This window comes from Helianthus annuus, chromosome 6 (genome assembly GCF_002127325.2).
Source record: "Helianthus annuus cultivar XRQ/B chromosome 6, HanXRQr2.0-SUNRISE, whole genome shotgun sequence".
Taxonomy (NCBI): domain Eukaryota; kingdom Viridiplantae; phylum Streptophyta; class Magnoliopsida; order Asterales; family Asteraceae; genus Helianthus; species Helianthus annuus.
In genome coordinates this window covers 15,535,965-15,558,283 of record NC_035438.2, presented here as the reverse complement: position 1 = coordinate 15,558,283, position 22,319 = coordinate 15,535,965, and the positions used below count along the sequence as shown (strand labels likewise).

Below are 22,319 nucleotides of genomic sequence, written 5' to 3'. Positions count from 1 at the left end.
GGTTACAAAGAGGTTTGGGATGAAAATCTTGAGTTTTCCAGCAAAAAATTGGGGCTTTTACTAGAAAAAAGTTCCTAAAGGTCTCTAATAAGGTTACAAAGAGGTCTGAGACGAAAATGTTGAGTTTTCCGGCCAAAAACGTTTTTTCCGACGACCAGAGACTAACGACGTTAGAGTTCTGTTAGTCAGGGTCCGTTGGAGGCCAATATGTTAATAGTTGGAATTGCGAGTGGGTATTTTTGAAGTTGAGACTATTGACAGGCCAACAACGAATAATTAAAATTATTAAAATCCAATATTCCAAAAAAAAAAAAAAACTTAAACCATCCATAACCCGCAACACATGTTGACCGGTCTTCTCTCCCCTCCTTTTTCACGGTCTCTTTTCTTCTCACATCCTCCTTATAGGCACGCCCTTTCCAACGGATTTCTAGGGACGTCTCAGTCTCTTCCAGATCGTCCTCATCCGTTTTTCTTTCTTCCACATTGGACCACGTCGCAAAGGAGATGATGCTAAAAGAACTACTGTATTTTCTTATATACTATCTAGCCTTCTAGGCAATCGGTTCTTGTAGAGTTGTAGGTTTGGGTCTTCGTAGAACGTTAAACCTACTAAGTCTGTTCAAACCAAACCAAGTTAGCTGGTTTAAGATTCCAACGGTTTGGTTCATGGTTCGTATTAGGTAGTTTGACGGTTTTAACAATTTGGTTCAGTTTGCAACTTGGAACCTACTATTTGAACTTTTATATCATTTTTTGGACAATGTAAGTCGTGTGTATGTATTCTAATCATAAACCATTTTTACCTTTTAAAGGTTTCAAACTTTTAATACACATTAGTTATTTAAAAAAAAATTAAAAATGCGATTTAAACCATCAAAACTGAACTATTATCCTACGAAACCAGTAAAACCAATAGGTTCCTCAGACTCACTCAAACCGGCCAATTATTTAAAAAAAGAATAAATTAAAAATATGATTTAAACCGTCAAACTGAGCTGTTATACTACGAAACCAGTAAAACCAATCGGTTCCTCAGACTCACTCAAACCGGCCAATTTTTTGTCCTTTGTCAATCCAAATTGCCCAATTCACAATCTTTATCTTCTACATTAGGCAATTTTCATCGTCTCTAGCTTTCTTGATTAAAAGTACTTATGATCTTAATTAAAAGGACTTTTCAAACAGAAATCTTTATTTAGTACTTAACTACAATTCCAAACTAGTATGTTCTATCTTTAAAGCAGTTTCATCCACAATACCGCAACTTTAGAACTTGTAAAAACAAATCAGTTGTTTAAACACCAAATGAAGTTCTAAAAACACAAGAATATTAATGGGTGCTTAACTTTTTTACTATATTTTTAAAGGTTAATAAATTTTGTTTTAAGTATTTATGATCTAGATTATTTTCGTTTTTGAACACTAAACTCAGAATAAAAATTTGGTTTTCATGTTTTAGTTTCATGAAAAAAAAAAAACGGAACCAAAAACCAGATCGACCCATTCAGGTCAATCTGGTTTTCGGGTATAGTCCCATCCCAAGCCGTGAACAAAATACAAACTTAACTCTTCTTTGAGTTTCTAATTTTAGAACAATAATTTTAAACTCGTGTCGCTTTAACTTGGAAAATAAACAGAAAAGTAACATGTTTGATTCCAAACCAGGAACCAATCTAAAACTTGTTTTTAAAAGAACATATATATAGGCATATAGCAGGTAACCGAAATTTTAGCAAAATCTAGAACCACGAACACGACACAGCTTACTCAAGCTTGTCAAGTTTTATGGGAAGCAAAACAAGAGCAAGGCTACATACAAATTCCACATAAGATACTATACATTACAAGATCATATACGCACGCCTCTTGTACATAAAACATCATTCGAATTAAACAAACAAAAGTACATGTAGGACCATCGATCGCAACCATGATCTTCTATTCGGTCCCTGCAATCTTCTTCTTTATAGACTCGATGTCTGTGGCTAGCTCTTTTCTGCTAGACTGAAGTACAAAAAAAGCATGATATCATCAGTCATTTGATAAGAATTGAGGGCCACTTAAAATAATCTTGCAATATATATTGTTTCTTACCTTGAAGAGCAGATATCGGTAGACAAACCATGCGGTATATCCAAGTCCTACCAACTCCAAGATCTTTGGAAGCTGAGATTTTCATGAAACCATGTAAAAACAAACCAAAAAAGGTTACAAAAATGCCATACTCGAAATGGAACCGAACTTTTGTGTTGTTTTCTGTTTCTTTTGCTTTCTTGCAGCTTGGTTTTAAATTGCGTGATGCGTTTGGTCCAAAAATCTGATACGCGATGATGTGATGCGCTCTTTATAAAAAAATATTAAAAAATGGTTTATACATAAAAACTTATAAAAACATACTTAAAGTAAAACAAATGACGTAATAAGATAAGAGTTGTGCTTTTTGGTTAATCAAGCATATACTAAGATATTAATTATCGAAAAAACCGAACCTAGTTCATAGAATCTGGAAAAAAACATATGAAACAATGAGACGCGTTATGTGAAATGTGTGCAATATTCTTGTATCACGTAAACGCAACGCATCAGCTGTGACGATGCGCTCTCATCCGCGCATCACGCATTATGGGCGCATTTTAAAACCAAGATTACGAGTGAGGAACAAATGGATGAGTTGAGTAACGGCTTTTTTGTTTGTTGTTATAATTAGTTAATGCGTTAAATATGATTACAAAACGATTTTATTACAATAATAACTAACTTATTGCTACTACTTACCAATGGTACGGAATTGACTGCACCGATAAGAATTGAGGATATCCATACTGCTACAACTGCTCCTCCTCCATAGATTATGACTGTCGACTTGTTCTCAAGTGCATCCCACTATAACCAACAAACAAACGAACGAAAAATGATCATAATGATATAAATATATATGAAGCAGAACATGTTTTTGATGTTTTATTATCATATTCACCTTTTCTTTTAAGTCATTGAACAACTCAGTGGCATCTGGTGCGGATGATGCATCTTCCGAGGCCTTAATCTGGAAAAGAGTTGACCTTTTCGACTCTGGTACGCAAAAGAACATTAAGCAGAAATTATTTGATATTTTACACGATAATAGTTGTAACAAAAGACAATAAGCAGATAAACAGTTTTAATAAGCAATCCCAAATCAACTCAACTCAAACTAACAAATGAAATCGAATCGAATTCACTAATTCACTAGATATATATTTTGCCTCTCGATTTTGAAAGGAACTTTAACACAAAACATAAAGAATAATGTATTAAACAGCTTATATATTACAATATCTAAAAGTTCAAATCAAAACAAAAATTCACAGGTACATTAATCATTAGCTGCACAATCAAATATAGAGTTGTTGATTTGATCACCTTGTTATATAAAATGGTATTAATCGGTAATCAGTAGTTTACCGATTAAATTTCACCTAGTCAGACCAGGGGCGTAGCTTTCAAGGGGCCGGGGGGCGCCTGACCCCCCGAACTTTTCGCTCAGTAGTGTTATGTATGTATGTACGTTTCGTATAGAATCTTCTAGGTATATACGTTTTCGACCCCCAAGTCTTATAAAATTTTTTTACTTATATAGAATTTTTAGGTCCGGTGACTTCCGACCCCTGGTGGAAATTTTCAAGCTTCGCCACTGAGTCAGACCTAAAATCGGTTATCGGTCTATTGCAGTCAAAATTGGTCAATATATTTGATATATTTGAAAATTTTTGTATGTGTATATATAAGTTTGAAAAATTACATATAAAATTTCAATCAAATTAATCCCGGTTAATCGCTAGTAGGTACCGCCTAGCGATTTTTACGACCATGTCTGATCAAAATAGTTCAAGAAGAATCTTATAAATCCATTGTTTACAAAATAACATACAAATTCTCCAATTAAATACTTGAATTATGAATTACTCTACCCCTAAACTCCATATAAGCCATCTTATAAACAATCTAATCACCTAAATCATAAAATAATTCACATTCACCAACGTGTTCGACGAAATGCCTGAAAGAAACAAACTAATGTATAATAATCACCTGAAACCTGCTTGATGGAGGTAGAAAACGAACGAGCAGGGAGGTTAGGTAAGGCGGAGAAACGGGCGGTGGTGGTGACGGTGGGAAGACGTGGTAACATGACGGCGGTGGCCGCCATGGAGGTGGAAGTTGCCGCCGCATACGCCGTCGTCGTCATTTCAAATACTGTCCACACAAACTTATGTTCGTTCTATCTTTTCTCTCTGAATGTTTTTTTTTTTGTTTTTTTGGGTTTTTTTTAAGTTGTTGTTAGAAAACTAAAAAAGTGAAGATTTTGTTGTGACACGTGGATGAATGTTGAGTTTTGATTGGTTGTTTGGTTATCTTCATAATCCATGGTTGAGAGGTTTATTGGGACTTGGGACCTGGCCTTAACTTTAAGTTTTATAATTTTGTTTATTGGCAAAACTACATTTTTTTTTTAACGGCAAATTTCTTTAATCTCTGTTGTCCGTGGAACTTGAACCCAAGATCTTTCCCTTTCTAACCTTAGTGTTTTAAAGACTTTGCCTTTGCCAATGGACCACCACCCCACTGTATTGGCAAAACTACATACAATGATACAAATGAATATGTTTGTTTTGAGTTTCTAGTGTTTATTAATTTGTTTGGTATTTCTATGACTACATATATAGTAAGGTTTATTTATATATCATCTTTATTAGATTCTATAAACAGTTTTGTTATTTGTGGGATTTACGGAGTATTTTATTGTTGTTGGTATCTATTATTTGATTGGGTTAGAATCTCGTGTATTATACGGATTGAATACATTTAATGTTATATGCTTGGTAATAACAAAGTTATGTCTTTAAAAAAGTTGTGTATTGTACGGATTGAATAAAACCACGTATTATACAGGTTGAATAATACAATGTCATTGTTAATACATGTAGTCGTCGAGATATATTTTAAAAAGAATGAAAACGTGACATTTATAAATTATGTTATGATAGTTTTTAAAACATTTTTTTCAAACGTGTATTAACTTTATTTATGTAATTGATAAAAGTTAATTCCACTAAAGTGTACTCACTCCTTTAGATATTATTTTAACACATTTAACTAAAATTACAATTATAAATATAAAACGGGTGGGGTTCAGCTAAAAAGTCAAAATTTACTAAAAAGTGTAAAAACTTATAAAACACATCTATAATACATTTATCAAAATGAAAATAACTCAGGATGCATGAAAAGAACTACACCACCCACGACTTATAATTGGGTGTAGTCGTATTTGCATTAAAATTATGGAGGCGTTATTTGTATAGCATGAGTTGTATTATATACACGGACCATAAAAGCTTTCAACACATATTTAATCAAAAGGATTTAAATATGTGTCAACGCCAATGGATGGAAACTTTGAATGATTACGAATGCGAGATTCGTTATCATCCTCGCAAGGCTAATGTTGTAGCCGAAGCCCTGAGTCGAAAAGAAATAATTAAACCAATAAGGGTTCATGCTAAGATAATTGAGCTACGAACAAGTTTGAGCGAGAAACTGATAGATGCTAAAAAACAAGCCTTATTGGAGGTAAATGCTCCTAACTAAGAATTAGGTGGAAATGTGGAACAATTAGCACCTGGGAGCGATGGAATTTTGAGATTTAATGATAGAATCTGGTTCCCATAATCTGGTTCCCATTTTTGGAGGACTCAGAGATCTGATTCTTGAGGAATCACATAACTCAAGATATTCTCTACATCCTGGAGGAGATAAAATGTACTAGGATTTAAAGAAGAACTACTGGTGGATGGGCATGAAAAGGTCCATAGCCACCCATGTAGCTAAATGTCTGATGTGTTCGCAAGTTAAGGCCGAACACCAGAAACCGTCAGGTTCACTACAACAACTGGAAATTTCCACATGGAAATGGGAAATGGTAACAACGGATTTGATTACTAAGTTACCAAAGACAAGTCGTGGCAACGACACAATATGGGTCATAGTCGATAGATTGACCAAGTCAGCCCATTTCTTGCCAATTAAAAAAACTTTTAGTTTGGAAAAATTGGCTAAAATATATGTGGACAACATTGTATCCCTTCACAGAGTTCCAATGACCATAGTATCCGTTAGAGATTCTAGATATACATCACACTTTTGGAAAAGTTTCCAACAAGCTCTAGGCAAGCGCTTAAATTTTAGTACGACTTACCATCCATAGACAGATGGTCAAAGTGAACGTACAATTCAAACTCTAGAGGACATGCTGAGATCATGTGTCATCGATCTAGGTGGTAGTTAGGATGATCACCTACCACTGATTGAATTCTCCTACAATAATAGCTATCACACGAGTATAAAAGCCGCTCCGTTTGAGGCTTTACAGAGATAAAGTGTAGAAAACCCCTGAGATAGTTCTTGAAACTACGGATAAGATTATACAAATCCGTGATAGGCTCAAAGCTGCCCGTGATAGGCAAAAAAGCTACACTGATAAGATGAGGAAACCTCTTAAATTCCAAATCAGAGATAAAGTTTTGTTAAATGTATCATCTTGAAAAGGTGTAATGAGATTTGGAAAGAAGGGCAAGTTAAGCCCAAGATATATTGGACCATTCGAGATAATCAAATGTGACGGTTCTGTAGCTTACAAATTTATAGAAATATTTAGTCGATGATTCGTCACTATGCCACATCATGACACCCAGTTTGATGAAAACTTATGGTTTATTGAAAAACCATTGTCGATCGGGGATTGACAAGTCAAAAAGCTCCGAAAGAAAATGATCCCCATCGTGAAAGTCCAGTGTTGGAAAATTTGCCTATCTATTATTTTTCTTTATATAAGTCCCCGGCTGGGGTTATCAAAACCCTCGAAGCCAAGATGAGAAAATTCTTATGGGCAGATTCTAAAAAGAACTGGGTGGCTTGGGATTAGGTCACTTGGCCCAAGATAAAAGGTGGGTTGGGTATTAACAGGCTTAAGGAGGTCATTGAAGCTCTTCTTGTTAAATGAGGGTGGAGATATAGGGTGGAAAATCATAATCTTTGGTGTAAAGTGGTGGAAGCTTGCCATAGTAAGAATAATCAAAGGAGCTTCCTTCCGCTTAACGGGAACATAGTGGGATGCTGGTAAAACATTGTTACGTTGATAACCAAAATGAAAATAAATGGGAATGGGTTAAATCGGCTAATCATAGGTAAGGTGGGAGATGGGTCTGATATTCGCTTTTGAATTGATTCGTGGGCGGGAGATCTTCCCTTCATGGAATGATGGCCCCATTTATTTTGTCTAGAGTTGTTTAAAATGTGCAGTGTCGCGAAGAGATTGGAAGCGGGTCAAGGTAATGGAGGTTTTACATGGCATTGGTCTAGACAGCCTGAGTCAGATGAGAAGCTAAAGTAATGGAAGGAATGTCTCGAGGTCCTCAGTCTCGTGAGACTCTCAAACGCTAAGGATGCATGGTATTGGACTGTTGATAAACAGAATGATTTCTCGGTGAAGTCAGTCAAAAGGGCGCTGATTATTGATAGAGGTAATTGTCACCCTCCAAATTTTGTATGGTGCAAATGGGTGCCCATTAAGTGTAATATCATGAATTGGAGAGGCAATTTGGAAAGGCTTCCTATGAGACTCAACTTAATGAGAAGGAATGTGGATATTACATAGGGATGGCAATGAGTCGGGTATTGGTAATCCCGTACCCATACCCGGTTATAAAATCATGTCTCATACCCGACCCAATACCCGTCGGGTAATTACCCGTCAGGTATCGAGTATACCTATTAGTTTGTTAAAAGATATATGTTGGGATTTTCAAATCCATTTTTTTACTATTATAATTATTATATGATTTTATTTATTCAACAACTATTATGAATTAAAAATATACATTACATACATATAAGTTTTATCATGAATTCACAATAACTTTATAATACTTGTAACTTATATTTATATACTTCACAACATACAAAATATAAATATTATTATCAAATATATATATATATATATATATATATTAAAATAATTTTTTTTTACATTATGAATATAATAAAATAAATCACTAATTGACAAGGGTTAATAAAGTATAAAAATATAAATTATAAAATTCGGGTATAAGATCGGGTATATAGTTCGGGTAAACGAGTATGTGGTTTCGGGTAATCGGGTCGGGTATCACCTAATCCCGTACCCGACCCATACCCGCGAAAAATTTTAAAACTAATCCCATACCCGGCCTAATACCCGTCGGGTGTCGGGTATACCCGTCCTATTTGTGTCAGGTTTCGGGCATACCCGTTGGGTTCGGGTATTTTTGCCATCCCTAATATTACATCAGTCATGTGTCCTTTTTGCAACGAATTTAAGGAAACGGTGGATCATTTGTTTACTGCTTGCTCGGTGGCTAGTAGGGTGTGGTCAGCCTTCATCGTTTGGTGCAACATCCCGCCGCTTTTCTTCTTTGAATAAAAAGATATTCTAGACATCCACAAGTACTTTAAGGGTGGCAAGAAGACGGAAAAGATCATCCACGGAATGGCTATGATTGCTTGTTGGTGCGTATGGAAAGAAATGAACGAGGTGGTTTTTAAACATAAAAAATGTAGCAAGACATCATAGGGGAGTTAAAGTCGAGAGGTTTTGCTTGGGTTAAATATAGATTCTCTTGTAATTATATTAGATGGACGGAATGGTGTAAATCCCCTCTGTATATGTTTTTCTTTGTCCTTTGGCCGTTTGGGTTGGGGACGTTGTTGGTTGTTTGGCCTTTTACCCGTTTGGGTCGGAAGCGTTTTTTTAATGAAGTTTATTTTTCAAAATTTTTTTAACTTACTTACAAATATTTGCGTTGACGTTTAACAAAAACAAACCATTTGTTTACACTAATTTTCCAACACATCCAAAGGTAAGTCTATGTGTTATTGTGTAAAGCCCCGACTATGGTGGCGGAATCCGGTCGTGAAGCGGCGTGTAACATTGGGTCGTCAGGTGTTAGTCACCGGTGAAAGGGGGTGACGTTGTGCAGACCATAGGCGTTAGAAGGGAAGAAGCAGAGTGAAGATAGTGGGGCCCATGAAAATCAACCAATCAAGCCTCGTTCTATTTTTTTTTTAATTTATAAGATTTAAATATATATTTTATTTGATTTTTCTCTAATAATTTGCCTTGGTTAACTATTTTTAAAAGATGAACACACATCTTTTTTTGATTTTTTTTCTCGACAGGACATTCTGGCATAAATTTTATTGAAAACGGAGTTGTATTCAAAATAAAGTATTTTTTTAGTATCGTAAACTGTACAAGCATCGGTACCGTACTAGTATCGTGACAAACCGAATCAATTATGATCAAACAACATCAGTACCAACATCAATATTTTTTATGGTTTTCGATCGTTTTATAATTGTAATACGTGACGATATCCTTTTGGACATATCCTTTTGGACATATCCTTCCGGTTGCTAAGGTGAGTGTCGGTAGCGTAACAACATTCCCGTCGCGTAGCACGAGGGAATCCTATTGGTTTGTAACATATCACAAACCAGCTAAGTCCATTATCTCCCTCTTGTTTAAATTTGAGGATATATTTCTAAAAAAAGAATGAAAATATAAGTATTTGTGATGTGAGGTGTGTGGTTATAAAAGATCTATTTTAAGAAGTTTCTTTAAAATGAGCAAAAGACTCGGTCGGACTGAACCACACCCTCTCAAACTCTACTTGATATTTCATTTCCATATTGTCCACAATCATCGGATCAACCAAAAACATCTTGGAAAATACTAAGAAAAACATCAAAATATTCATTTCCAACTTGAAGGACTTTGGGGAAACAACATTTTGTGTTTTCCATAACCAAGACTTTGTTGGGGATTCATTTAAAGATTTGTGTCAAAAAAATGTCCACATGAAGGACTTTGGGGAAACAACGTTTTGTGTTGATGTTGATGGGGTCTAAAACACGCTTCATCATCAAATGTGTGATATTTTATTATTTATGCTCGTTTCTCGTAACCCAAGCCATGAATAATCATCACGATCAATCATTGGATGACTTTCTTCAAGATCACGCGAAGAATTCAATACCAAAATATCCTAAAGTGGGTAAGTTATATAACGTATCTCTACCCGCAAATTTCACAGGGATGGAAGTTTCGGTTGTCCACCTCCAAAGCTCGAGTGTTTGGGCTCGTGGAGCTAATTTAGGTCATTTTCAAGTTCCTCCAAGAATAATTCCTAAGCCGAATGTCACATCACTAGATATGGTGTTTTCAAATTTAGGAAATTGGTCATCTTATTATTACAATATGCCAAATTACGCTTTTGTTACCCCGGTTCTTGGTTTTAGTGCCTACGGTGTAAGCTACACGAAGGATCAAGATGGTCATCTTACATCTACCGTCACCAAACTAGAGTTACCTCTCATTCGCAAGCCAATTATGGTTCACTTTCCTTCGGTGTGGCTCCCTCAAGGGAAATGTGTCAAGTTTTACTCAAATGGACTGACTATGATAACCAACATGTCATTATCCCGCACATGTGAGGTGTGGGGCCAAGGGTATTTCGGGATTGTCGTGCAAACCCCATCGTCACACGATATATGGAAAATGTGGGTGATCGGTATTGGTGTCGGGTGCATTGGATTTTTCTTGTTTGGGTTAGTTTTATTTAAGGTAATTAGATTTGTCGAGAAAAGAAAAATTCAAAAAATGGAGATAAATTCCGAAAAAAGCGAGGTTTTAGATACAAAATATGTTGGACATAGTAGAATGCCTTGTGCTTTTGGGATAAGAACTCAACCTGTTCTTGAGACTGATTACTTTCCTTAATTTTTTGTAACATTTTATAGTTAAAAAGAATTACTTTTTTTTACCCTATAGCCCTTCTTGTCTTATTGTTCTTCTATTTGTATCAAGCATGTATTAATAATCATATAGATAAGACTTTACCCTGTAAATTTGCCCATATTGACTTTATGACTTTTGAGTAATAGATCTTTGAAAGGTGGTTCAGTCAACTTTTGATGTTTAAGGCAGATGATTGGTTAAAAAAATTTTAACGACAAATGTTAGTCTTACTCTACTTTACACTAATAATCCTAAAACAATCCATTTGCCCAGGTTTGAACACGGGACCTCCCATCTATGAGGCAAGTGTCTCTGCCAGCCGGGCTAACCCACGATATTGGTTAAACGTAACATTGTTGCTTAACATACCACCCCTATTTGATTTGAATTATTTTAACTTTATACGACTGTATAAGCTAACGTATACACTTGTTTGACCTCCTAAACACCTATTTAAGGACATGTTTCGCTTTTAAACGACCGATTAAGGACCTGTTCAACTTTTCAAATACTCTTTTAAGGATTATTCAACTTTCTAAACCCCCGTTTGACGGGTAGGGGGAGTACATTTTGTACAACCCTTGGTGTTTGTACTAATGTTACACCCAATCTCACCTGAACCGACACAATTTGACTCATACTAAAAAAAATACTTATTTTAAAATGTAAATTTAGTTACTGAATTACTCGTTGACTATTATTGACTCGGTTTATTTACCCTGTAAATTAGCCAAAAATGACCTATGAGCATTGGATCTCGAAAGGTGGATCCGTGAAGTCACCGCTAAAGATGGCATCGACGATGATCTTGTTTGCAGCCTCAGTGGTATGGACTCCATCCCAACTCACATAGTTTTCGGGATCATCACAAGCTAATGCGGTCAGATTTTGACCGTCTATAAACTTGGCGTTCCCACAAAATACCTGCGGATTAAAATTATAGCGACCACCTCCATTTCCGCAGCATGCTACTGTACCATACTTCAAACCTACATTGAAGAAAAAAAAAATAGAATCCGTACCATGAGATATGTTGTTGGAAACTTTAGCACCAATTTATGAAAGGACTAGTTACTTATTTTGAAATGTTACCCAACCCGTTTGAACGTCACATTTGTAAGGAAATGGCCGTACCATGAGATGTGGGATGTTGAAAAAGCTCTAGCAACGCTTTATGAGAATCAACGTAAATGACTTTGGCATCTGAGAGTTGATGCCCCGTTTGGTTAAGGGCGTCATGTAGCATATCGTTGTATTCAACTACAGCATTATTGTACGAGATCAAACAACCGTATTCATCAATATCCTTGTCGCCATGAGGGAGTTCAACCAAAAACGAAGGGTAACATCCAATGGGTGCCAAATTTAGGACAAAAAATGCACGACCTCCTAACGCGTGCAAATCCTGCATAAAAATCATTTGTAAAGTGTTTTTATAACATAACTACCATAACCTTATAAAAGCAATGAATTTGAAAATATACTTAATAATTTTCCCTTATTATACCCCCCCCCCCCTAAAAAAAAAAGGAAAAAACCTGACTATACAATTATTAAACTTGCCTTGATCGCGTCGGTGATTCCTGAAATGACTTGAGGAAGTGTCTTTTTTACCTCGGTGATGCCATTTTTAGCTAAATCGGACGTGAAATCGTTCTGACCGATGTAAAACGTGTAGAGTGATTTCCCAAATATATCAGGTGGTGGAAGATTGGTAGAACCTACAAATGGATCAAACCAAAGCACAACATGTGATCATAATTTGGTTGAATATTTATCATTAAATATATGATTTTTAATACCTTCAGAGTAAAGATTTTCAACTTGAGCTTTAAAATGTTTCAATTGGTTGACTTGAATGGGCAATGCAAAAGGGCTGAGCCCAGAGACGAACAACGACGTTTGTGGTAGTCGAACAGTAGAGGCCAGCGTAGCGAAATTTGCCCCGTGCCTATAATCTGATCCGATCGACTTCAAATACGGGCTCACATATGGAATTCCTATTCTTTCAGCTTCATCCAAAATAATTTATATCAATCTTTTGTTCAAAACCTCCCGTTTTCTGGTAAACGTTTGGTACTGTTTTGTACTCCTTCTAATAAGAGTACAAAATAACTTTCATTGTTCAACGATTCATTCGAGTTGACTCAGCACCAAATCTGACTCGAATTGAGCCAACTTGACTAGATATTTCAACCGAGCTAGAACCTTAACTCAATTTAAGCTCGCGAGCCAGTTCGGGATTCTAAACTGACTCGTTTTCGCAACCGAGTGATTTTATATGTTTTTTATAAATGCTCAAATGATAAGTTAACAACAATATTTATTAGGGAAATTGGATTTTAAAATCCCACCTAGAGTTGGTTGACCAATAATAGTCCCACTTTCAAATATTTTCGTTGTTTGGAGTACCGTTTCGAGATAAGTTTTACGTCAATCGACTCGTATCATCGTTCTGATCAAAAGCCCTAAACATCAGTTTGAAATTCGGAAGAAAAACTTAACGGAGTGAGTTCTTTTAACGGAGATCTAGTGAGATTTTTATTTAAAGGTGTGACTTTTATTGGCCAACCATCTCTAGGTGAGAATATTGAAATCCAATTTCCCCAATTTATTATTTATTAGATCTAAGTTAGAAACACATGTAGGTTGAATAAAAGAAATATTGAATAGTTATGACAAGTGACGGTTGTGGATACTTTTTTCTTGAACGGCAAATTTTGGATCACTAACGGACAAAACCCCTTTGTGGGAATCGAACCCAAGACCTATTGGTCCCAAAGCCTTATCCCACCCCTAAGAAGTTAGATAATGATGACAAGTGACGGTTGTGGCTTGCTTATCCATTAGATATAAATTTGCCCCGTCTCACCCCCCAAAACCATACTTTAGACCGAATGTGGTGGGCTAACGCCCCTGTCCATGTGGGCATTTAACGCCCCTCAACACCGCCACAAGGGTGTTAAAATAGGGCCTATGGAACCTCAACCAATCACCAACGCATAGTCAAATTGTAGATTAGTTAAAGTTAATTGTCTATGTGACAGAATATTAAGTTAAACTACATTTGTTTGTAAACGCTACTAATTACACCCGTTTTTAAACGTTATAGTAGCAAACTACCAATATACAAGAAAATAAGTTAATTCAGAAGAGCCTACTAGAGCCAAATCAACTCTTTTTACAACTAGAAGCAAGCAAGATATACATATACCTACGAAGTCGATGATGAGGCGGCCGTCGGAAGCACGACCGACAGGGTGTTTGAAATATGTCATGCCATTAGGCGGTGGAGCTTCAGGAAAAACCGACCAAAAACCACCGGTGTCAGAATTTGAGTCACCAAAGTTGAAGATACCTTCATATTCACATCCTGCTTCACACAATAATGCTGCCACCAATGCCACCACCGGAACCACCCAAAACTGCCGTAACATTAACTCTGAGTGTGTGTGTGAGTGAGGTGGGATGACAAAGAGTGAGAAGGGGATGTGTTTAAAGTGCCAATATATAGACAACATGAAATATTGTCTTGTCGGTGATTATATTGAGGAAATTATTATTATTATTATATAAATATTTCATAAACTTCTTACCTACAGTGATATTTATTTAATTTTTTTTTATTTTTTTTCATCTTTATTTTTTTTTTGGTTTTTGTTTTTCTTTTTTTAAGTTTCAATCGAACTTGGTATTGTAAATGTAACAAAACGAAAAGTATAGTACTGACTAAACAACGTCAGTATCAGAATTAATATTCGCTTTTATTGTTCCGATTGACGTAAACACATCTCGATATTTTTTTGATCGAATCATGACTTTTTTTCCTCTTTCGGTAAGTGTCAGTATCTTAATGAACCAAAACAATATCAAACGAATTCCTCCCATTAACATTATTTTTACTATTGTGTCTACGTCTCCATTAAAAATTTGGTCGCCCCACCGCAGAGCGCGGGTGTAACCCACTAGTTCAATAAAACCACCTGAAATATATAAAACAGGTCCTTTTTTATTAAAAAAATAATAATATATATGTATGTAGTAAAACATACAAAGTATTATTGCGACAAATATGTATATGTTTCAATAGGGAATTAGGGTTAGATTATGAGAAACTTTCTTAACGAGAAATCAAAAAATTTCATACAACATATATAACATATATATATGCAGTATATCATGTTGTATGTATATTATATTGCATATATATGTAGTATGTTTTTTTTTGTTTTCTCAAGAAATAAGTTTTTTTTTATGATCATCTCTCTGTTTATTTACTTATTGTTAATTTAGAGCTTTCAAATATACAATGTTAAATTGACAATTTATGAGTCATGATCAAAAAATATACACCAGCTTTAGATGATACAATAAGTAAATGAGACGGTGGATTGGGTAGATGAGAAACCAAAAACAAAGATGGGAATGCGTCAGATAAATAGTGTTGTTCACATGTACATTCATCTCATTTTAATGTGCAGGTTGTTAGTGGATGAGCAGCTGTTTGGTCACAGTTTAAAATATTTATGATTTGGTACGATGTCTTTAATTAGTAACGATGAATTGTTTTATGGAACAAATTGATAAATAATGACTTTATGCACATTATTGTAGATTTGTTTCATTAGTCAAAGGCTCACTCTTTTGTGTTCTCCTGCTTAAGAATTGATAGTTTTACGGATTGTTGGTGATTATGGTGTTATCAAGTCATTTTAGTTAGTTGGATTTAGTTATGATCCAAAAGAAATAAGAAACAATATTGATACGAGTAAGTAGCGTAGAATGCACACTGTTCAAGAATACTCTTATCTCCGACTACAACCCCTAGGTTCAATGGAGGTGAAACCCTCTAAGCCATGGTTGGGTCCAAGGGCAATGCCTAAGTCAATTGAGTGGTGCCCAAAGCATGCAAAAAATCGATTACCATGTTGAAAAGCATATGGAAGTGATGTGTGTGTTTTAATAGTGATTTTTAGATAGCATTTTCTAACACGTTATCAACATCTTGCATTTATAAGAAAGGATTATTACTTAGACTAACAATACACAATAGAAAAGTGTACCTATCGTAGTGTAGTACGTCTTTAAGTAAAATCCGAGTATCGAATCCAAATAATACGACTTTCACTATTCAACTTTTCGTTACAAGATAGTCAATTAATTTGTTGATTTGTAACACAATTAAATAATTGACAGAAAACTAAATAACAGTAATAGCAAATGGGTGGAGAATATCATATCAGACAAGGTATTGCTTGGGATGGAATTCTTTTAGAATAAACTAACGTTAAATTAATAGCTCGGTGATGTTGAAAACTACAAATGCCTAGGTCTTGGTCAGGTAGCCACTTGGAAAACTTAGGGGGCGTTTGGTTCGTGGAATGTGTAGGAATTGGAATTAGGAAGTTTTTCTTTGTAAAATTGATCTTGGTTGGAGGAGGGAGGAATTTGAAATCCTTCACTCTAATGAAATTTGTGACTATTTCAACATTCCATTCCATTCCTTCATTAGAGTGAAGGATTTCTAAGGAATGTTGAAATAGTCACAAATTTCATTAGAGTGAAGGATTTCAAATTCCTCCCTCCCTCAACCAAGATCAATTTTACAAAGAAAAACTTCCTAATTCCATTCCATTCCATTTCACGAACCAAACGCCCCCTTATTGATTAAGCCACCGTCATATCTGGGTTATAAACATCAATCTATACATTGTTCTACAATACAGTTATTGCGCGTTCTCAAGCACTCATGGTATAAGAAACCACTAAACTTGAGTTACTTACGAGTTTAGGGTTGTATTACAGAACCCAAAAGGAAAATTTTAGGTGAGAAAGGCATTAAGCACTCCAAAATATATAAGTTCTCTATAACTAAATGAACTAGTTTAATACCCGTCCGGTGGACGGGCTACGTAGATGTATTATATTGTAACAACATGAATTACAAAACACTATTAAAATGTTCTTTTAAGTAAAAGCGATCCTGTGTGTATTTAAATCATTTAAAAATTATTATCTGTCACAAATATAATTGACATTTCCAAGTTAAAATAGGATGTAACGCCAAAGCAGAAATCAATTTGATAATAAATTATATTATCTAACCCTTAAGATCCATGTCTGAGTCAAAATAGGATCCAATTCTCGTGATCATACTTACAGTTACCACACTAATTAATTACAATATATTTAGAAGAAAAAAGAAAAGGAAAATTGAAATCACACATGCTTATAAAGTCACTAGTGGGAAACCCTCGCGTTGCAGCGGTGTCAACGATACGTCACTTGGAAAAGAGCAAAACATGCAAACTTGGGTTGGGATGAGTTAGGTTTGTTGATCAAGAATGCATCTTATCGAAACATATTGAATTTGTAGGAACTTAAAAGGGGCGGGCTCGAAAAAACAAATTGGAACAGACAAATTAAAATCACCCAAATCTTGGTATCCATGGTTTATATTATTGTTTGTAATGGTATTGTTTTTCCACATTAATAATGATAGAACTAAAACAAAAGAGGGTTAACGGATCAACCTATGTTAGGTCAACACCCGAACACATTTAACTCTTTATGCAACTTATCTAACCCACCCACCTTGCCATCTTTAGCTTGTACTTCAAAGGATGACATTGATTCAAAAGAAAAATTACCATGTGTATATGAATATGCTCATCCAGTCCATCCCTTGGGGGACACCTCTGAATTAAGTAAAACACAAACAATACAATTAGAAACTAATATTATATGTCGAAAGAGCTTTTAGACAATTAGCCTTATTATTTCTGTTTCAGTAAGGGCATCCACATCATGTTATATAGTTTGAAAACTTTATTATAAGATCAATCTGAATGAATAAAAAGTGTCTTTTTATGTGGGTGGAGCTTGGTTTCAAAAATGGAAGGCGTTTTGGTCCCAAAATCTAAGGTGCGCATCACATACGTGAGGTGCGTGTCAATGTACTACAAAATAATAAGCTTTATTTTACTATTAGGAACTGCATCTTTCTCAACTATTTGACATATAAGCATATTTATCTAGTAAAACTTTCATTTTTACTAAGGAAAATGAAAACAATCAACAAAATCAGTACTTTTGCCTTTGCGAAGAGGTCTAAGCTTATTTGGTGGTAGCCAAGTGGCCAGCGAGCGGTCCCGCCACCATATACATCTTCATTCCTCCTTCAGGTTACCTCCTCCTTGGTACGCCATCTCGACTATCCTTCAAGAGCAAAGCGAGTAGAGTTTGAATATGTTTTCATTGTTTTCCTAAGTTGAAAAAAGCACTTGTTGGCTTCCTTGTATCACCGGTTAATTGAAAGTCAACATCGGAAACAAATAGACTACTTTAATAGGAAACAAATAGACTACTTTAAAAATGACTCGTTTTACCCGTATCCAATTTAATCAAAACCCGTTTCGACCTGAATGAGAGTGAGCCCTGTTAAGGTGACATGTTTTAAGATGGTACCTGGTTGACCCGACCCACAAATTTTAAACTCATGTTATCTATATTTTTTCGTTTCTTTTTATTTTTGCAAATCCGCGAAAGAGAAAAGAAGTAGAAGGCTGGTTTTTACTCACCAACCCGCAAGGCTTTAAGAGCCAGTTCAGCTTCTTCATCATGATTCATGTTGTAAAGAGTTACAGAGCAAGCTGTAACATTACAATGTTAATTGACTTCTTTGACCCGTTATCAATAAATATAGACAAACATTTCATACCTCCTACAACATGAAGCAACTCTGCCAGGCCTATCCGTGTCTTCTCCAAGTCATCTAAATTCATACTTTTTGAATGCTCGAGCACCTGAAGGGCATTTTTGTACAATTGGATGGCTGAATCTGCATCTTTTGTTATTAAAATCGCAATCAAAATTTCGAAATTATTAATTTCCTTTCATAAGATATATTAAGGAAACCGAGAACTAACTTTTTATCTGTTCCACGGGAGCAAACAAAAAACAATCTAGCTCAAAACAGTTTTGGCCCATTTACTTATGAATGGGTCAATTTGAGTTGTGTATATCCCAACCGGACAATTTAAAGGGCTGATGCTTGAAAGTTGGCTAAAGTCTGTTTAATAAATAATACTAAAAACCCCTTAGATCATTATGTTCTTATATTCAGTTTATTATTGTATATCAAAGAAGTATTATGGGTTAATTCAGCCAAACATGTTTTGACATGTACCAAAAGACAGTTTTTATGCATATACAAAAAAACGTAAAAAAAGTCTTACCTTTTGTGCACTTTGCGTAAGCTAGAGGGCACACGTCCATTCTAACCCTTGGAGCATTTTCTCCATATAACTTGGTATATAGCCGTTTTATGATTTTCACTTAATTAAATAAAAGATAAAATATTGAAACAACTATTGTCACTAATTCACCCAACAATAAATTAAAAACTTTTAAACGTGATGGAAAAATTAACATACGCTACAAGCTACAATATTGAACGTGATGGAAAAATTAACATACGTTGCAAGCTACAATATTAAACGTGATAGAAAAATTAACATACGCTGCAAGCTACAATAATTAGATGCTCACGGATTTGACTGCGTTGTTCTTTTTTTTAACGGCCAACGAAAAGGGGTTGAAGATCACCCAAAGTGTATATTAAATGCATACACCCTCCTAAACCACTTTTATTCAAAGATTCTGAGTATTATTGCAATAGGAGTATGTTTGTTGTCAAGACTAATGCATCACTATTTCTTTGTAGTCTAAACAACTTAAGATCTCTTAATAGTCTACATTGATGATAATTATAAAGATGTTTGATGGGCTTTAAGGGAATTAAGTATTATACAGGATCGTAATGACACAAATTGAGGTGATTCTTACAATACAATACCTTGTGTATTCTTAAAATACGAGGTGCACTCAGCTTCCCTTGTGTCAAGATCTGTGCAGCCGAACCTTCACATGGATGTAAATAGAAGCTGCACCTGAAATTGAAAATATTTCAATGATAACTGGTAAGTAAAACTACTCAAATGTGTAGCATCATGTTTTGCATGTGAAAGAAAGAAAGGAACTGTGAGCTTTATAGGTGTTTCATAAGTCATTCACTGTATGCTCTTGTATTGCCTAATAAAATCGGCAGGTGGCACAGATAACAGGCAGCGCAAGAAATGGGTCAAAACAGATTCGGGACAAAAGGAGGCCATCTGTAAGTTTGTGTCAAAATGGGTCGGGTTGGAATGATCAGCCAGCGCTTTTCTTCTGTTAATTGTTTAATTTAATAAATGACTAATATGCTAACATCTAGGGATGATCAAATGGTACCCGGTACCGGTACCGAAGTTACCGAACCGGGTACATTTTCGGTACCGACTTTTGACATTTTCAGTACCGGTACCGAACCGTACCGTACCGGGTATATTCGGTACCGGTACCTACTTTTGCGGATTTTCGGTACCGGTACTGATTTGGTACCGGTCGGTGCCGAACTCATCCCTACTAATATCATTGCAATTATCTTATTATTAAGGAAAGGAAAAACTGCATAAAAAGGTAACTAACTATCGAGTATCGAAGTTATATTTTGAGAGTTGAGACCACTTATTTTCTTGTATAAAAATCCCCAAACATTTGAAATGTTTGATATAAAGTAATATTTAACCTTTACAACAGATTACTGGTATCTAATCATACCATCATCGTCAGTTCAGCTTCAACACACCCAAAAAGAAACATGGCTTTTCCTAGTTTGTATTGAGGATTTTAGTTTAGTATTTTTTTCCCATATGAAAAGAGTGTTACCTAAAATCTAAAATAAGAATAATGCACCAAAGTTTGTTATCTGTTTATGCACCTAAAATCTTAAGCATTTAATTTTCGACCCATTTGACCTCCTTTCCTGATAGCTACATTTTCCACATTGTACCCATTGACCAGTTACAGTAATATACGACCCGAATCGACCCGTTATCATATAAATGGGTAAAAGGCCAGCTCTAGATGTAACTTGTACACCACAAAAGCATATAAAAATGAGAACATTTGAAGACAATAAGAATAAAGAAATTATGAAACCTTTAGTTCATTGCCATTTTGACTGATATCAGCTTGAAATCAACCCCATCCAAGACCAATGGAGAGGCGGCAACTGTCAAGACGACAAACAAATGAAATAATCAGTTGTTTTGAGCTTTTGACAAATAATAATTAATAAAAAAAACTAATACATAAATCAACAGAAGTGCAAATCATATCATGAAACCATTGGATGAAAGTCGCAAAACTGACGAAGGAAAATGACATTTGTCTTTTTCATTTTATGTTTGGAACGTACCTCAAATGCCGTCTTAAATTCATCAATATTCTTAGTCTGCATCTCGTCAACTTGATTAGCATGATTTCCTATCTCTTTGGTTCTTCCATCAGTTTATCAAATACACCGTTAATGAAGTTAGATATAATTGTTGTATAATGGATGCTCTAGCTGAAAGTAAAGAACTTCAACTGACATAGCATTTGCTATAATTCTCTAAAACCACTTAAAGAGCTAAACATACATTATTGCATAATACTCAAACCTACTGCAGCTGAATAGCTAAAAAATCACCATAAATTACGGTACAAGATAATAAACAAAAAACTATCAAAACTCTTATGTACATGTTCTTCTTTGGACACTTTTATAAAATTGTAACAAAAACAACAAACTACAAGTTGGGTAAGAACTAATTTTGTTATTGTGTATGAATAATTACACAAGCATGTTCCAAAAGATGGCATGGGCTCGCCTGCATGAATCGTTCAAGAACCTAAACTTCACAATTCATAAATTTCCCAGCCAAGAACAATTTCCCAGAATCGATGGAGACATCTTTCTTCTTCGATCGGATATATGAGGAAGCAGCGACCTGTCAATGTGACCTTAGGGTTAGAGAATAAATCGCAATAAACGTTGATCTATCAATAACACATAAAAAACCGCGATCTAAATTAGTAATAGAAATTAAAAATCAACCTGATTAGCCATTGGAGAAGAAAATGACTTCCACCGTTTTGTAAAACCGTTCGTACGCGCCAGTCTTGTTAACGTACAGCGGAATCTCTCCTTCGGCTCCGGCCATTGCTAGGCAGACGGTGGCAGACGGTGGTGCTACAACGGTGGAGCTAGACTCAAACGGAAACAGAGGACACAATCAGTGGCTGATGGAATCGAGGATTTATCTGAACTTGGAATGGCGATCGAACATAGAGGGGGTTTTATGGGTGAGGAGTAACTGATGTGATGATACCCTGGAATCACGGGAGAGTGGGGATGGCCAAGAAACCATCCAATAACCGCTGAGAACTGCCATCATAGAAGTTAAAAAATTAGTTTAAATGGCCATGATTTAATCTCATCAAGATCCTATGGTGGAGGATGATTTGGGAGACAGTTAGACTTAATGGGTTCCATATATATATATATAATTTGTGT

General features: G+C 35.4%; 3 protein-coding genes and 1 long non-coding RNA gene across 8 annotated transcripts; 1 reads left to right on the top strand and 3 right to left on the bottom strand.

Moving 5' to 3' along the window:
* Window positions 1–1,716: 1,716 nt before the first annotated feature.
* LOC110864820 (protein CURVATURE THYLAKOID 1A, chloroplastic) lies at window positions 1,717–4,326 on the bottom strand. The gene is made up of 5 exons (XM_022113976.2): window positions 4,075–4,326; window positions 2,981–3,075; window positions 2,779–2,886; window positions 2,098–2,169; window positions 1,717–2,007 (listed from the first exon to the last, which is right to left on the bottom strand). The coding sequence occupies exons 1-5, from the start codon at window positions 4,229–4,231 to the stop codon at window positions 1,942–1,944; spliced, it is 498 nt and encodes a 165-aa protein (XP_021969668.1). The 5' UTR covers window positions 4,232–4,326; the 3' UTR covers window positions 1,717–1,941.
* A 5,728-nt stretch (window positions 4,327–10,054) lies between these two features.
* On the top strand, window positions 10,055–10,861 carry LOC110944433. Its single transcript, XM_022186097.1, has one exon. The coding sequence runs from the start codon at window positions 10,055–10,057 to the stop codon at window positions 10,859–10,861; it is 807 nt and encodes a 268-aa protein (XP_022041789.1).
* Window positions 10,862–11,380: 519 nt separating this feature from the next.
* LOC110864816 (GDSL esterase/lipase At4g01130) lies at window positions 11,381–14,374 on the bottom strand. The gene is made up of 5 exons (XM_022113971.2): window positions 14,094–14,374; window positions 12,682–12,891; window positions 12,443–12,600; window positions 12,014–12,284; window positions 11,381–11,868 (listed from the first exon to the last, which is right to left on the bottom strand). Exons 1-5 carry the CDS (start codon window positions 14,314–14,316, stop codon window positions 11,621–11,623), a joined length of 1,110 nt encoding a protein of 369 aa, XP_021969663.1. The 5' UTR covers window positions 14,317–14,374; the 3' UTR covers window positions 11,381–11,620.
* A 2,927-nt stretch (window positions 14,375–17,301) lies between these two features.
* Window positions 17,302–22,319, bottom strand: LOC110864817. Of its 5 annotated transcripts, none has more exons than XR_002550102.2 (8): window positions 21,861–22,301; window positions 21,180–21,753; window positions 20,921–20,993; window positions 19,737–19,830; window positions 18,600–18,719; window positions 18,460–18,531; window positions 17,970–18,097; window positions 17,302–17,577 (listed from the first exon to the last, which is right to left on the bottom strand). It is a non-coding gene; the product is annotated as an uncharacterized LOC110864817 (long non-coding RNA). The 5 variants fall into 5 exon arrangements; XR_002550101.2 differs by having other exon boundaries at window positions 18,600–18,725; window positions 21,861–22,300; XR_004860172.1 differs by having other exon boundaries at window positions 17,970–18,092; window positions 18,600–19,830; window positions 21,861–22,319.